Here is an 18,631-nt window from a genome sequence, read left to right as displayed (position 1 = left end):
TGCGTGACGAGAATTCTTACCACGTGTTGGCAAAAGGAATGACGCGGCGGCGGCCTGTATAATAGAGAGACACGAACACGTTTATACTCGCGTATACGTATAATAATCGTTTATGTGCTGCGTATGCGCCGTTAGTCGGCAGTGGGAACGTAAACATGGCCGCAGAGAGTGGCGACGGTTTGCCAATATCCCCGTCCGAGAAATCGCTCACCGGTAGCCTCGCGTCCGACGAAAACGAGAAAAGTGTCTCGCGTTCGCCGTCAAGTTATTCCATACGGGAGGACAAATGGCCCGATCTCGTCGTGTCCAGACCCAGAAAGCTGGACGCCTGGTGGTTGCCGAGACGTGAGTACACAGCCCGATGGTTGCATGGTCCCCACGATTCGGCGCGCTTTTCAAAAAGTCCGGCGCTCGCGGGCTCGGCTTGGCGCCCGCGTGTTAAGCGTGCGTGGACGTACAACGCGCGCACGTGTCTCGCCATCGTTGTTGTTTCTTTACTGACGATCGTTCTGTTGTATCAGCTAGAGACATTGTATAAACTCTTCGCGGATAGTATTTGTTTCAATAACTACGTAATTGCATCAGATATATCTGACAATCAAGCTGTGTAAGCGACTGCACTTTTCCTATTATGAAGATAGCGTCAGAAAATATTCCTTATGTTTATAACTATAAATTTATATGTTAAAGAAGAGAAATATGATTTTTTTTACATCATGATATATGCTTTTATATTATATAAGATTAAGAGTTTGATTCGTGTCGTTAAATAACGCGCTTTGAAAAACGTGATGACGCATCGTAAGTTTTTTGACGGAAGAGAAGGATAAATAAAAAAAAAAATGGTTTGATTGATTCTTGTTATTCCTGATTTCAAACGTAAAGTTTTCGGTTGTTTCTGGATTTCTTACAATTATTATTTAGTAGATATAGACGTTATAAAAGCTTATAAAATGCAGCATGTGTTTTAAGAATTTCTGAAAGCATTTTGAATTATTTTCCGTTTTTTTTTATTAATTGTAACAAATTCTATCATGTGTCTATGCTGTGTTGGAACCAAACAAATACATATAAGTAAGGAAAAATATAATATTTTATTAATTAATATAAAATAAAACGATTTAAGATTGACGTGTGACTCAATGGAAGCGTCAACTAGATCCGTCGGCGAATTTAATTTCAACCTTCATCTCGTATAGCTATACTTTAGTTTTATAAATTACTGATTTAAAGAATTAGAAGATTGTGAGTGGAAAAGTAATACGTTTCAGGAATCTATATATATTTTTTTATATAAATTAAAACGATTTCTTATAGCTTGTATGTTGAGAACATACAAATCAATATGAGCAACAATAAATGTTTGTATAGTATTTAACTATAACATTTGAAATAAAAATCAATGCCTGTTTAGATTTATAATCAGATCCTTGTCAGCTAAATGTTGATTTTTCAATCTTTATTTTATTTTATTGATTTTAAGATCTACATTCCTTTTTCATGCATTTATAATAAATTTGATAAAATTTATTAAATTAATTTAGTTAAGTTTACTAAATATTTTTTATTAATACAATTATTATCAGCTTCAGTAATTTATCTATTTATTAATGTCTGCGCGGACTCCAATTACGTCCCGCGCAATAGTGTTAGTGTCGGGAGTAATGATATCGTTTACATGTATTCTTGACATGCATAGTTATCTGTTATATGTGATTGATCGCAGCTAAAAGAAAACAGAGAAATAATCACAATTTCATGTATTTGGTACGTTTCTACAGATGATATTTTTATAGAACGTTTAGTGAGATTTTTTAATGCTGTTTTTTTCTTTGTGATTAATTGACTGTGATGTGAAACTGCATAATTAAGTTATTTACATCGTTAAATTTGTTTAAACAAGAAATCCGTATTTATGAAACTATTTCAGTTTTACGTGATATAATAAATACATGTTCATAATTACAATATAGTACAAAATAAGATAATGTTAAAAACATATTGTACAATACTGTTGATTTATAATTGTTTATATGGCAGTATTGATCTATTCGGGATGTCGAAATAAAATTTTGAAACATATAAGCGTTATCTTCTTTTTCTTATCATTCTATTCTTCTCCATTCGCTCAAATTCTATAAAAATTTTGTAAATAAATTTTCTCTTATTGCTGTGTACTGTTATACCGGTAAAGCAATACAGAAAAGATGGTGGCAGCACCACATAGCAGTGCGCAGCGGCACCCGTATTGATTAACGTAGATGGAGGCAAAGTCAGCGGGAAAATCAATATCCACATTTCGCCGGCGCTCTCGCTATTTTCGACGTGAAATTTTTCTCGCTCGACATTCCGTACATTTCCAAGTTGTTCTATAAGTGCGCTGATCTCTAAACACATCGACGCATCGTGAGCGAATAGTCGTAGCGTTGTGAGAATACGATGTAGTCGCGTTAGTGCGCTTTCACCATCTCTTCTTCGCTTGAGCTGAGAATCTATTCGCCGTCTCTTCGTTATACCCTGCGACTTAACTGGAGCATCGCTTATTGAAGCAAGCATCTACTTGCCATTAATAAGACAAGTAGTGAATGGTATAACGGAGGACAATACCTGAAGAAATAAAAGGAGATAGCAACGTAATTAGAAGATTTGTATATTGTTGCTAACAACATAAAATCTGACTGCAAAATAGCCATTTACTGATGACTCATCCATTGCGACACATTTTTCCATCAGCTGATCGATGTAACAGAAAGAAGAAGATCTCTACTATACAGTATTGAGCAAGTCAATATCATCAACTAATAGCACGGGCGCACAGGCGCACATCCTAGAAAAATATATATAGGAAGAGCAAATCGACGCTTATTAATTACGTTCGACTCGTTATTTTAATAACGGGACAAAATCTGGCTCGCGAATATAAACGAGCTGCTTTAATCCAAAAATTATTATCGAAGGAAATAAAAGTCTGTGCATATCACGAGTTTACGTAATAGTGAACGGCCGTTGAAGGATATCGCATAAATCTCCAAGACCGATTGAGACAGTTGACGGTAGAGGAAACCGTCTTCTATGCGGCAGGAATCCCTGACTGGTCTTAAATTGCGGCCGCCGGGCGATCACGGTGGTGTACATCACGGCGGGGTCATGCTGGAGGAAGATATGGCTGGTGCTCAGGACACAATATATCTGTGCAATTTTCGAGTGTCGGTAGATGGCGAGTGGCTCTGTTTAAAAGAGCTACAGGATGTCGAATTCTCGCTCCAAGATTCGATGCAGCGGTCACCATCACCGCCGCTCGCTCTCAGTGGTATTAATCATCATCATGATCACCATCATCATCATCGTCATCAACAGCTTCCTGAGCAGCGAGAGCTTCGCGATATTATGCCACCAAGTCCACCGCCATTGCAGCACGTCTCCAGCTTGTGTCTGTACTGGATGTTACTGCACTCGCCCGTTTCAATTATCGGGATAACGAATTAATTTTCTTTTTCACTCATCGAAATTTAGCTAATTGTGTTGTGACGCACTTATACCGGAATAAGTTTCGCTTTTCTTGCAGTAAAAAAAAAATTTTTTTTGTTCTTTTGTCACGCTTTATCATGGGCGCTTTGGGTTGGAATGAATTTTTTAAATATTAAAACCGTTGCAAATCTTTGTTTACAATTACACTTCTTTATTAATCTTTTATTTAGTTTAAAAAGTACAAATTACTAAATTAACGCATACTGTGCTACGCAATCATTCTTTCATTGTTTAAGTTCCACAATGCGATTTTAGTTAAGGATATTTTCATATTCAGAATTGAATACTTGCCGCTGAATTTGAAATTATTATTAACGAGGGAAGTTAATCGAGATTATGTACTGCAAGTTAGAACAGACACGTATTGTTTTTGCAGCACGAGATCCGGTCATCATCGAGAGGAGTAATCTCGTTAACATTTCAAAACTAATCGTCAAGGAGCTGATCGAAACATCCTTGAAATACGGTCGTATGCTCGATTCCGATCATATGCCGTTGCAACACTTTTTCATCGTTCTTGAACATGTGCTTAGGCATGGTTTACGGCCGAAGAAGGTAAAACTTGCCATCGTGCGGACAGCGGAGTAACTTTTTCATCTGATATTAACGGGCCTCCGATTTCAGGGTCTTCTCGGACCCAAAAAGGAGCTGTGGGATATTCTTCAGCTCGTAGAGAAATATTGTCCTGAGGCACAAGATATTACGTCCAGCATTCGTGATTTACCCACTGTTAGGTACTGCATACTTCTATTTCGAGAATGTGATTTATATTTATTTGCTTGAACTTGTCCGATTGGTAATATGAATAATTAGCAGGATTTGTTTTGTATTTTACCCACGGTAAAATAAAAAATATATGTAATGTTTTGTGTTACGAATTTTTTGTTAGCACATGATCGGAATATTTTTTATTTAATGATAGATATTTTAAATTTTTTTAAGGGATTTATTGAGATTTTTTTATTAAAAAGTTCTTTTATCATTTATTATCAAGATTACTTTTTATTATTAAGATTACTTTTGCCTCTTTTTTTCCGAATCAGATTATTTACCAATATAATTGATAATGACACTTATTAATTTCATGTAATTTAAATTAATTTAAAATTTTCATCAATTTCTTCTTCGTGTAATGAGCAATTGTACGGATTTAATATTTTGAAACCGCTACCACTTTTAGGACGGCTATGGGTAGGGCGCGCGCTTGGCTGCGTATGGCGTTGATGCAAAAAAAATTAGCAGATTATCTCAAAGTTCTGATAGATCACAAAGATGATATTTTGTCTGAATACTTCGAACCGGATGCCCTGATGATGAGCGAAGAGGCAATTGTAGTCATGGGTTTGTTAGTGGGATTAAATGTGATCGATTGCAACTTCTGCGTAAAGGTCAGTCTTATAGCCGCGTTTTTTTCTTCACGTACATGAAAGTGTGCATGTATGCGCTTGATTCAAGTGATAATGACATTAAAGCCAAGATCGATCATAACTGTTGCGACAGGAAGAAGACCTCGATTGTCAGCAGGGCGTAATCGACTTTTCATTATATCTGCGAAATAGTAATCATATACCTGGTGAGTCGCCAGACGACGAACTCGAGAACGACAATATGACCACCGTGCTTGATCAGAAGAATTATATCGAAGAGCTTAACCGACATTTAAAGTAAATATTTCGCGAATTTCAAATGAAAAGTTTCGTATACGTACGAGTGTTAATAATTCGATAATTTGACATTTCCCCTGTCGATTTTAGTGCGACGGTAACGAATCTCCAAGCTAAAGTAGAATCTCTGACGACGACGAACGCTCTCATGAAAGAGGATCTTGCCATTGCTAAAAACAATATTTTGTCGCTTCAAGATGAGAACAGGCAACTAAAGAAGGAACTTGGTATTGAAGTTAAAGATGCGAACGAGGTATATATATCGTTGAAATTGTCTGTTACATACAGATTGCCGTGTTACTGAATCAATTTAATTCCAGAACGGAAAAATACCTCTTAAAATAACAGAAACTACTGCTGAAATTGAAGAACTTAGATGCAGGATAGAATCGGAAAAGAAATCTCGGCATGATTTAGAGAAAGAACTGGAATTGCAGGTTAATAAAAGCTCATATTATTTTATAGTGATATTCCTTTTCTCTACACAAATAGAATATCGCAATTTTTAATATTTTTTTATGATAATACAGATTTATAAAATTAAGTGCAGAAAAAATGCACATAGTGATTGATGAGTATTTTTGTCTTTTTTCATACAGATTAGCATGAAATCCGAAATGGAAGTAGCTATGAAGTTATTAGAGAAGGATATACATGAGAAACAGGATACTATAATATCTTTAAGGCGACAGCTGGAGGATATCAAATTAATCAACTTGGAAATGTACAAAAAGCTGCAGGTATAACTTGCAACTATTCTTGTATAATTTTTTAATCCTCGTGATATAGCTTACTTGTATTTTAACTAATCAATTATTTTATCAAATTTTATGTAATATAAAAAGAGAAAAAGAAGGAGACAGAGAAACAGGAAACGTGTTTATTTTATAATACATATATTAATAATTTTCTTTTAGTAAATTTGTTCTTTTTAATTTAGGAAATATTGGTCATCAAATTTAATAATTTATAAAATTATTTTTTTACATATGCTTTCGATCAATAATATTTCTTGTTAAGCGTATACGACATTTGACATAGGCAAGTATGCTATATCATGGAGACGCGATTTTTTCATACAATTCACCGTTTATAAAATTTTTTAATCATAGGATTTATACTTAAATGGGTTGTAACATTAATTATAGCACAGAGGCAATAATCTGCTTTATATCTTTCCGCATTTCATTGATATTTTCGCTATTTATTAACATTTCAACCTGTTAGTAAATAGCTAAATTGTCTTTTATGCAAGATATTATTACACTAGCCGTATTTAGGTTTTTTGTGTGCTGACAATGGTGGGAAATTTTTATTTCGCCGGAATCTTTTCTTCTCGAGAGGATTTCGGCCCGTAAATTCTTCGTTTCTGGACGTGTTTCCCTTGTAGGAGTGTGAGCATGAGCTGACACAAAAGGGCGAAATGGTGAGCCGTCTTCACGCGAAGACCAATCAGATCGGCAAGATCCTTAACAACCTCGAGAAGTATAATCATTTGATGAAGGATGGCGAAGGTATAAGAAGCCCCACCACTCCGAGTGGCGTATCGAAATCTATTCTTAATAAGACTAGCTCCACTATTCCGAGGGGTTGCCCGCCCGCGGGGAATCCGACCGCCCGGCCGACGGTCGATCATCAACGCTCTCTTGATGAGCAGCCGGCGACAGCAGCCTCTAATGACAAATTCAAACAGAGTCGTTCTACCTCCCAGATTTCTATGAATAGTTCAACGACCGAGCAGGCTGCGAAAGAATAGAGACAGCCTACCCTTACACGATTAATTCCACAGCGGATCTTGACACTTCGGATATCGCGGCTATTCAGCGCTGCACGCGAGGCGTACATTTTTTATACGTACACCCTACAGAGTCGTGCAAAATTACTTTGCCAGATTTCCACCTGTGTTTCGCGCGTAGCATACTGTCGTACACATTTATTCAGTGCCACTTTTGAAGATTAATCGACGCTATGTTAACGAATTTATGTGTAATTACTATGATGTAACGAAATGATTTAGTATGACTTTTCTGAAGCATTGGATCGAGTTGCCGATGCTTTAATTCGATACGGACTGTTATGTTTAAGACAATAACTGTTATAGAAATTACTACAGTATTGCATTATGAAGTACATGTATGTACTTATAATTATATTCTTCACTGAAAAAATAATCAATCATAATTTGTCAATTAACTAATTTAGATTATTGATCTCGAAAAATTTGTCAATATGTTTGCAATACTGATGTGTGAAGTGAGAAAGGACAATATACTCCGTGACATAAATTATTTATTTATTACTGTAATAAGAAACTTATTAAAAATTATAATGTAAATTCAAAATCTAATATTTTTGAAATGAACTTCTTATTCACCTGTCATCCTACAAAACTAGAAATTTAAGAAGTCTGGAGACTCCATGATTCATTGAACATTTCGTTACATCGTATATTTTCAAAAACATCACACATTTCACATATGACAAATTACAAAAGATTTGAGAAAATGCATTATTTTATTAAATCTTGTACTATCACATGCCTAATTATTACAGAAATAATTTTCAACTCAATATAAATACATCACATTGCTATTCCAGGTTGACTTAAAAATTTGGGCAAGCATAATCGTCTCTTTCTCTTTCGCCTGTACTCAATAAATATTTATTTCAGGAGTGCGAAGGTTCACTTAAGCATAAGACAGAACTGATTGCAAAGCTGGAAACTAAAACGCTGTCGATGAGCGAGAGCATCCAGAAAATGGATGAGAAGTATGTTTTATTTGTCTTTCATTAGTCTTAATTAACTTGTAAATGCAATTTAATCACGCGCATACTCGGGATTAAAAGTAGCGCGAGCGTAGTCTTTAATATAATAACTACACATCATCAAAAAATGTTTTGCGCTTCATTATCTTGCATTTTTTTTTTTACACCGAGGCGTTAAGACCATTTTTCTGCTAACCGTCTTATCTGATCAATTACCAATATGTGAAAGGCGTATTGGTAAGCCAGCTTCTCCTGTTTAGCAATATCATGGATTTCTGTATAAGTGAGGTGATGGGGCTACTTCTGATCAATGTTGCTTTATCTATGGCGCCTTAATGTCATCGACATTTCTCGACATTTTCTCGTGTAAAAAAGTTACGTGCTTGTTATCAAAAATCCAGCAAAAACTCACTTTCATTCTATTTATAAAATGAAGATACATGTGCATTTTAGAAAATGGCCTTACACTTTTTATTGTAAATAAGTTATTTCTCCATTTCAAAATATTTTATTCTCCATTACATGATTATTGTGATTGCATTTCTAATATATCAAAAAATTTTTAAACTCCACGCAAAACTTTTTTTGATGCATATATATCTTAAGATAAGTTTTGTTGCTCCATCTTCAGTCTATGTAGATTTAAAATTTAGCACGTAATTCTTCTAATTATACAAAAACTATATTTATAATTGTAAAAATACGAAAAGGGCTAAATGTTCGCATTTCTTATACGCTTCACAATTTCGGTTGAGTCGATATTGTTCAGAAAAATGTGACACATTTTAGATGCGTAAGGACTTGACCATTCCTTTCCATCAAACTTCTCGCGTGATTGTTAGCATTTCTTAATGAGGCGAAAATGTCTTTACATTACTGAACTGTTTTCAGCAGGCATTATTTACGTACAAATATAGTTGTTGTGATAAGATTTTCTTATCAGCTACCGTTTGGTATGCGAATGGTCATACCGATATTTAAATGAAGCACGCACTCTAATAAATGGACAGCTCTAGCTAGAGACGATTTATTTTTTACTTAGATGTCGCAAACGCGATCGGATTTAGGTAGGATAGATTAAAGACTCGCGAAGCTCTAGGATTAAACGAAATTTTATCATCATGGGGATATTGGCAAACTTCACTAAACATGGCTACTCTACAAATAGTTATATCAATATAGCTGTTAATATTGACAAGACATATTTTAAAGTCTTTTGCAATAATCAATAAATATATATATATTATCACTTAATTGTACTAATAAAATTCATTAATGCTATCGGACAGGGAAAATATTAACAAACGTCTACTTATTCAATCTTATTTTTATCATTTCTCCATATTTGATCCTCAGCCGAACGAAAATTAATTTCTCGAATTATCGAAGAATTTTTCGTCTGATATTATTTTAAAGGAAGATATAAATTTTCATATTTTTCTTCGTACCGAAATTAAAACGCTCGTTTTCATTTATGGTAATCGCGTTTAAGGAACTGATTCACGATTATACTTGTCACTGAATCATTCCTTCTTTATTATCACATGAATGAAAATATAAGCTTTACCTCAAATAAGTTATTGCATTACTGGTATCTGTACTCTTACCCATGCAAGACATTTTTCCGAGATGATAGCGTTTAACTTCCTTACTGGAAGTAAAATGTTCGATGGTGATTAATTAAACGTGCCATATCCATATTATTAATATACTTACGTACTTGTATAAGCCTCGCGCAGTGGAAATTATAACGCACTCTGACACTACGTGTGCTTGTACCAACACTACGGAAATAAATTTATGACAGAAGAGAGTGTGAGTTTGTTTACCCCAGAATCATCGCCGATAAGACGTCACGATTTAATAAAATTTTTGTAAATTTTACAATTGCTGAATAAAGCTTTCTCCTTATTTACTCTTATATTTACCTGATAATATCTTGTGAGGTAAGTTATATATTTAGCAGTTATATCACAGTATTATCAATTAAATTATAAATTAGTAAATTATATAAATGTATCAGGCTTAATATTTTATTAAACTCATTTGTATATGGAAAACTTAAAGCAGTGTAATTATGGATTGTTTTCTTTTACTTTAGTATTTACCATATATTTGCCCAATATAACACACACACACACACACCCATGTGATAATTTTACTAACCGTAATTAAATATAAAATAAATATAAAACAAATTTAAATAAAGATAAATAAATATAAAATGTGTAATATCAATTATTTGAAAATTTCCTAGATTGACATTTTCGTGATCTCGTTCTGATATTTGATCATATTTACAGAAATTCATTAATATTTGATAATAATATTTCCGTTCCATTTTTCAAAATAGAATAACAAGTAATTTATTATTTTATATAAATTTGCATTAATTCTTCTCCATTTTTTAATAATGCAATCGTAAAACAGTTCCTTAAATGCGCGTTTTAAAAATATACTTTTATTTGTTTATAACATATTTATAACATATTATGAAAGAGACAGATATATATATATATATATATATATATATATATATAGTGTATTTGCATCAATAAAATTCTTAATTATAAATAATTAATTATAAATGCGCCCCTATTTGATTAAATTTAATTCAATGAATTATAACATGAAAATGTCTCATTTTCTCTGTTAATATGAACAGGCATAAATGATGAATTGCAAGCTATTCTTAGCGACATATAAGGGATTATTAATATCATTCGATATTTTTCTAATAAGCAGACAGGGTCCTCATCTTATATAAGTATAACATCACGCGTCATTACGCTCGCGTTTTAAAATCCCGAGTTAATCCTGGAGCGAGGTGCGAGTTAAAAATCGTTGAGTCAATTGACTGAAATAGCTTCGGACGGTGTAGACACGAGTTTTATGTCTTCGACGTTTAAGTACCACCGATTTGACTTAATCAGGTGCAAGGAGATTGATGGTGTCAGAACGGGAGCGGAGGAGAAGGTGAAGATCCTGGGCGCTGAGGCCGCCGAGCGGGAAGCGCGGACGAATGGGGTCGAGAGGGAATTGCGACTTGAGCGCGAGTGGAGAACCTCCTTACAGGAAACATCGATCTGTAACACGGAGAAGATCTCTCAATTACATCAGGAGATCGATCAGCTGAAGCGGGTGTCCGAGGTACGTATCCACGTGCGATCTGTATTGCCTTTTAAGCGCGTCCGCGGCGAATAAATCTCACGGTATCGCCGTTATCGTCGCGCCGACTCGTAAGTTCAGACACAACGGTGAGCCTCACGGAAACGGCGGCGATCCGATCTTTCTATTTAAATCCCATCCCCGAAACCCGGATTATAAGCCCGTACCTAATTCAATCCGCACGCCGTTGCCGGAGATTTATCCTCCTTTCGATAATAGAACCCGACAATAAGTGTGACGGCGTTGTCGCCCTGGAATAGATTAATGAAATTTATTTCAACTGCTGAATTTTCATTTCTGCGGTTTCTTAAAGCTCATCACGCGCAAACTGGCAGTTCTATGATAAAAATAAGTTTATTCTCTTTTTCTAATTCAAACATGGGATAAAAATATAATAATTGATTAATGCTGAAAATTATTCTCAGCGACGCGAAATACAAAATTGAAAGTTAGACAGTCTAGCCAAGTTATTGTAAAATAAAATAGAATCTTTTTTTGGGATATTTTTATATTAAAAATATTATAAATATTCAGATTTTAATATGTATATATGTATAAGAATAATTAAAATTTGAAAAAATAATTTATAAATTAATATAAAAAAAATGACATAGCGGAGAAGAACGAAACCTGGTTTATCTAAAAGCATTTGCGTGCACCTTTTAGATATCGATCCAAATTCACGTACCAAATTGACATATTAGATTGACATTGTCGAAAGATATATATTTTTATATACGTATATGAGTCGTATCTTACAATAGCAACCGACTAATTCATCCTCGCGACAATGGACGAATGAATGTGTACATGCCGGATAACCATAATTATGACCGTTCCAGAGGTACTTGACGCTGCAGGAGGAGTATTACGCCCTAAAGGAGGTGTGCAGCGAGCAGGAACGAACTCTGGAGGAACTTGGGGGACAATTGAGCGCGGCAAAATTAGCGGCGGCCGAACTCCGCGAGGCCGCTGACAACGCTCAGCAGCAGCAGCAGTCGGCACTGCAAGAGGGCTCGGTAACCTGGGCAAATGATCGGATGGTCACCCAATGCAAAGGGTGCAGCCGTGAGTTCAACATGACTCGTCGCAAGGTAATCAAACTTTTTAATTGCTCTCACGCCTTCGTAACTCTCTTGCTTATTCTCTCTCTCCCTCCCTCCTCTCTTTCTCTCTCTCTTTCGTTCTCTCTGTAACTTTCCGCCCCAACTCTCGGTTTCTCCGGCTTCTTCGCTGAGGCATCTCCGCCTCTCTCCTTGTCTTTCTCTTTCGCTTATCCGATCTATTCGCAGAAACGGTTCGCGCGCGCGCGGAGAGCCCGGCTGAAAGCGCGGCGCGCCGTACGTAATTGTTCAATTATCCCCGCCGTTCGGAAAATTACTGCTTACCCTGATGTGGATTCCAGCCGTCGGACTCTCGACGGAAGAGACAGGGCGAAGTAAGGCGCGCGTTAAATGACCAGGAGATGGTTCGTGTCGTGGCATCAGGGCAGGCTCGGCATCACCGAGCGAGGATACACTTACCGCACGGCGAAGATCTGATGGCGCACCAGGGCTGGGCGCTCGTCAGGTCGTCAGGAGAGCCCTCGAGAGATCGAAATCGCTCCACGCGCGCAACAACTTTGATGCACGACAGTCGTATTATTAGAGATAGCGAGCTATCGCGTTGCCCGGGCCGGCAATTACACTTAAAGGCTTTCGTTTACCTAACTTCCCCCTTTATTAAATCGCGATAGGCCCGTAATGAGGGCCGGAATTTGCGGATAGATAAGAGCCCGGGCTGAGGGATTACCGGCTTAAACAAGTTCTCGAGCGGCAGTTGTTAAGCACCTGCCGCGCGAATACGTCGGCCGCGCGTCCGTAACGCTTTTTAATTCGCTCATTAGGAAGAGCGAGAGACGTGTCGCGTTACACGGTTAAAAGCGGGCGGATTCCCCGGGCCGCGCCAACAAAAGCTATATCGAGAAAGCTCTCCTCACGCCGCGCCGCGCCGTCTCGGCTTCCATTTTTCGAGCGCAAATCACGCGTGCCGGCACGACATGGGCGCTTAAAGTATTCCGCGCGGAGATCTTGATCGTTCCGTTCGTTGGAGTTGCGTGCATCGATAAGGGAAGCGCGCGGCGCGCCAACAACGGGCGAGTGTATTCGTGCATTATTCGTCATACGGATAAATTCTGTAGCGAGATTTACGCCGCGCGCGGTCGAGAGTTTATCGAAATTATGCGGACGCGAGCGATAAATAATACAAGTCCATCGGCTGTTAACGCTAATCGCCGCGGGATATAAAACCCCCGCTCGCGGAGAATCGCGAAGGGATCGCGTGCGTCGTGACGGCACGTCTCGTTTGATCGTCAAGGATTGTCGTCACGATTGATCTCGCGTGTCCACGCGTTTCTGACTATCACTATGAACGAAAATCTCCTCTTAAGCCCAGGACTACGTTCCTCACTCTTTTTCAGGACATCCAATTACATTATTTGCACCATCATCCGACATACATTCATGATTACGCGTTGTGCATGCATGACCCGCATGCATATTCAGTCGACAATGTGATAGAGACGTTGCTCGCCCCATAAAATACATTAGACCGTATTCTCTTCTTTGCTTTACGTATAAGCCGACGGTTCGAGGAATATACGTTGTGCCCAAGCGCGCGCGCACGCGAGGGACGCGGAGGGTTGAAAGGAGGGCGTAGGAAAGGGTGGTAAGTTATTGCATAATAACAAGGCAGTGCTTGGGTATCCTTGTTACTCATTTTTCGCCCGGTAGGTGTATTACCATACTGTTTAATATAGAATAGGCCATCCATGGCACGACCAGCTGTGTGGGTGGGAATCGTGCCAGTGGGCAAGCCGTTCTCCGTTAGCAGGCGCGCAAGGGAGAAAACCCGCCGTTGCGGGTGAGGGCGCGAAAGTCTTCGAAAGATTGCGGGCTCGTGTGTGGTCGGGAAAAAAAAATAATGTGAGGTGGCCGCGAGCTTTCGGGTAAAACAATAATCCTCCTCGTGCCGCGGTCCACGTCGCTCGGCGCGGTTGACCACGATTAAGACACAGTAAACTCATCTTCCTTCTGGCTTTTTAAATGCCCGCGGTATCGTCCGGCGCACGTGGTGCACCGACAATTGCTCTGCACCGCGCACTTGACACAGTTCCCGTGTTGGATTGTGCGGCATTTTGAATCCGCGTCGAGATGTTAACGAGACGGGGAGCGCAAAACTTTTCCCGCGTATCTTACGCGCCGCTGGACGCTTTAATTTGCTCCCAGTAATTGCAAATTGCGACAGCCAAGTTTCGTCTTGTGGTAACGACATGTAAATATTTTATAACGAATGTAGGAGTCAGAGAGTTGAGTCAATAGCTTAATGTGCGTACTTTACATACATAAATATTAATTTGAGTCTGCCGTGAAATGTATGATGTGTAATAGTATTTCCATTGAGAAATTATTGTACACATCTTTTTATATATGCAAAGCAATTTTTTCTTTCCACGCTATATGTTTACTCGATAAAAAAAAAACATGAAATTATTATAGAGCGTCACATGGGATTATTGCGTAAGAAAACAATGACACCTGCGATATTGGGGCACATCATAAGCAATATCAAGTTGTGCACAGATGCTGATAAGTGAATACCATATTCGCCACCACACATGCGGTGGAACGGCGCCGTAAAGGAGATGCGCTAGGAGTGTTCGTATGTGTTGTATAAACTTGAAGCGAAGCTAAAAGACGTATTCTGCAGACGATGAATATGCATACTTCAAAATCATAATTAATTTCTCTAAAATCTCTTAGAACTCTTCACTTAATTCCAAGTTACGGCGGACTTCACGATGATGTAACCGTCTTAACTCTCTATCACGTGGCGTCTTTAATTTTGATAAGGCTAACTGGATAAGTTTGTTTGGAATACATTAACACACTGAATACACATTGAACACGATTATGAGATCGATGAAAGCGACCACAATTGTGAAAAAAAAAGAACAGACTTTTCATTCGCCGTTCCACGAAGATAAATAAGCATGCAATAGCGTTTGCGTCTTTTTTAACTCTTAACTTTAGAGACGAAAACTCATTTCCTTGCTCATGCGATTGCATAAAAGTGAGTTTGCCCGATGTTATGCGCTACAAAGGCGAGCGAGGTATAAGCCGCGAGATGGTCTCCTCGGTTTACCGAGACTTTCGCGTCCGCGCCAAGAGTCGACTCATCTCGCGTGGAATTTATAGATCGCTACGGTCGATCATTTGACCGACAGTATCTCTCGGATCTGATCGCGGACTGATTTATTCGTCTTGGAAAGTATCTGTAAGTAGGTATCTATCATGGTTAAGATAAGGCGTGCTTGAGGCACACGCCGCGGTTACGGAGTTGCGGGCACCAATCTACTACGTTTCGGTCGTAAGTCATGATGACGGTTCAATAATTAACTTCGCGAGGAAATCGGTTATCGGGACGATATTATTCGGGCTCTTACTTCTCGGTAATAACCGGGCAACCACTCTCTCCCGCGCCCTCACCACCTCGCGCTAAGAGGGAAACGACGATCCGACCGCGTCTCACTTAGGGGATTCAATTTAGATGTAAAATTTAGAATCGTCGCCTCGGTTACGCTTCTCTTTTGGCTTTCGGACTAGCACGAATACCACGTTATTATAATAGACCGTCGGTAATGGCTCGAAAATAAGGATTACCGGATAATAGGGAAACGAGCGCGGCGAGTATAAACGGTTTACGAAATGAATGCGAAGATCAAACACGTGGATATCGCGAAGTGCGTTCTTTTTCATCGCGACTTGCAAATTTATACGGATTGCCCGTGTGATGAATCGACGGTGAATTCCTGACTTTAGATAACAGCTGTGCTATTGAAGAAATTTAACAGCACGACAAAACCTAGACGTGTCAAATATAGACTTCTGCGCGTGTTTGGTTGGTTAACATTTTTAGTGTCTTTCTTCGTTTATCTTTTAACGTCTGAGATTCTGAGGAAGACTACAAAAAGACACACGCGAAATTATTGAGACGGTATGCATAATCGATGCGATTAACACGAATTTGTTTTGTCTGTTTGCCCTTATCTTCGCTGTTTCTCGTTTGTCGCTTTCATCAGCTTATGCCAGTCAGTTCTGTTCCATGTCCGTCTATACTTCTAACAATCTAACGATCTCTCACATGGAAATGACCTATTGCAAGAAACACCGCAAAAAAGTATTAAGCGCTCTCTTACCTGAAGTTGACGCGCGGACAATAGTATCCCTGGTGCCGACTGCAAAAAGCTCCGGCCGTTGTCCGCGTGCCAGCTTCAGGTACGGGCATGCACTTTTTTTTTACCCGAACGTAACGAGCACACGTAATCCGTAACTGCGAACTACGCTACAGAGCTTTTTACTTTTCAGCGTGTAGACCTGAGGCGGGCAAACTCATCGCCGCGAAGTTATGATTGGTTTGGACGTTTCGCTTGAAATCCTAAACAGTAGCTACGGGATTTAAAACATACTATATTTATATCGCCCCCAGACAGTCGAGATATCTTATGAATTATTGTCGATTTTCATCTAGAGCGAAATTAGTTGAACCGAATGTTGAAATGTAAATGTCAGCTCGCATGTGCCGCCGCATTATCAATTTACTGTTATTTCGCAGAAGTTGTAATATAAATAGTAAATATAATAAAATTCATATGATGTTTGTACTTCAGTATTAATTTTAGATCTTGAAGTATAAAATTATACCTCATAAGTATCGTTTTGTTACTAGAATGTACATAGAGCTTCGTAATTTGATTTTAAACTTATTTTAAACTGCACTTACTAAAGGTAAACAGACTAATTTTTCCAACTTGTCACATGCTTATACATATATTATAACTGGTGTTAGTTATTTATTACATTTATTTCACTATTCAAATAATTAAAAAAAGTGATATGAATGACGATATTTTTACATACACGTGAATATTTACATTTATTTAAATAGGAAATGAATTGGATACGATTTTATATTCATATTTTTATATTTACAAGGATGATATGTAAATATATCGCAGTAAATGTGTATGTATGAACAAATATGATCAAAATATTGATTTTTATGATGTATAACTCATAACGTAAATATGTTACATTTTATAGTATCAGCTTTTTATATTAATACATAACTGCACAATAATCTTTAATTTTATCGATGACTGCATACTGATAAATTCAATTATTAATAGCAACTAATAACAAATGTTTGATATTATTTCTGTTACAGCACCATTGTCGAAACTGTGGAAACATTTTCTGTAACGCCTGCAGTGACAATACTACAGTCTTGCCGAACTCAGCGAAACCGGTACGCGTTTGTGACGAATGTTATGTGTTTCTGGTTAGCCGTTACTCAGTGGTGCGTTAATATTCCGCACTACTATTGTTCCTTTTCGTATGCGAATTGCATAACAGAGATTTCAGTTCGATGCACAGTTTCGAAAAAGGAAAGAAATAAAAACCCGAAAAGGCGGAACAAAGAAAGAAAGGAAAGGTAGCGAAATCTGCTTGCAAAAATCCAACATCTGTACGTTTCGTTTTTTTACTCTGTACTTTATTCTGTATACGTAATGCATAATAATCATTCATTGTAAATTGGCCGTACGCGGATAAATTAATCTGCCATATTTAGTTTTACGTTAAATCTTTTCTATGAAAAATAATCTCACGATTTATTTTAGAATTTATACGATGAACAAAAGGAACTTAGAGATACATTCGATTTATCAAATTCTATTATATGTATATATCATAACATTTCTACTACATTTTATAAATAACCACAAGTGACATACGATCGATGAAATTTATTTTCTCGAGCGTATTTTATTTTCTCACGAAAAAGCAATATTTGTTTCATTTTGTTGCACAACAGTTACGATTATCTCACCGTGATGAATGACGGGAGTCCAATGATCTGATTGCATAAATGTTTGCGAGAATTCAATGTTGCACAGCATTGCTTCTAGCGCGATTTTAATGGCATTTGTTACGTTCAATTTGGGCAGGGTAAGATCATAATAGCGAGATGTGATTGTACTCCGAGTCCGATTTATAAAGTCTCGAAGCTGCAGCTTCGCTCGCGCGCGCTGCAGTGTCCAAAAAAAATGCGTGCCTGTACAACGATATTTTTAAAATGTTCTATACCGTCTAAAAAGAGATATTATACGTAAATAAATAAGATGGTTTTCTAACACGTGCGTTTGTTATTGATTCCTAATTTTTCACGTTATATAAATATCTAATTAGAAACATGCTCATTAAAATGTTTCGAAAGAGGAAGGTACGGAGATAAATTATCTCGTTGTTGCGGTTCATTGTAGACTGTTTGTGAAAATTTTCTTTAACTGGGAGGAATTAATTAAAGGAAAAAAAAGACGATACTACGAAACCTGTACTGGAAGGTCTTTGACAATCTCCAAGAGTGCTCTACTTTATGTTCCGGAAAACCGCAATAATTAATTAAAT

At 37.5% G+C, this 18,631-nt stretch overlaps 1 protein-coding gene across 4 annotated transcripts; it reads left to right on the top strand.

Annotated features, from left to right (window-relative positions):
* Positions 1-125: 125 nt before the first annotated feature.
* LOC105458074 (protein RUFY3) lies at positions 126-17,624 on the top strand. Of its 4 annotated transcripts, none has more exons than XM_011703138.1 (12): positions 126-345; positions 3,905-4,083; positions 4,153-4,262; positions 4,709-4,916; positions 5,029-5,192; positions 5,283-5,445; positions 5,513-5,629; positions 5,792-5,932; positions 7,864-7,961; positions 10,892-11,108; positions 11,969-12,220; positions 17,391-17,624. In XM_011703138.1, the coding sequence occupies exons 1-12, from the start codon at positions 156-158 to the stop codon at positions 17,529-17,531; spliced, it is 1,980 nt and encodes a 659-aa protein (XP_011701440.1). In that variant the 5' UTR covers positions 126-155; the 3' UTR covers positions 17,532-17,624. The 4 variants fall into 4 exon arrangements, with proteins under 4 accessions (XP_011701440.1, XP_011701438.1, XP_011701439.1 ...); XM_011703136.1 differs by lacking the exon at positions 126-345 and adding an exon at positions 365-3,430; XM_011703137.1 differs by lacking the exon at positions 126-345 and adding an exon at positions 366-3,310.
* The last annotated feature ends 1,007 nt before the right edge of the window (positions 17,625-18,631 follow it).

This window comes from Wasmannia auropunctata, unplaced genomic scaffold, assembly GCF_000956235.1.
Source record: "Wasmannia auropunctata unplaced genomic scaffold, wasmannia.A_1.0 LD334721.1, whole genome shotgun sequence".
Lineage (NCBI taxonomy): Eukaryota > Metazoa > Arthropoda > Insecta > Hymenoptera > Formicidae > Wasmannia > Wasmannia auropunctata.
This window is presented reverse-complemented; position numbering and strand designations above follow the sequence as displayed.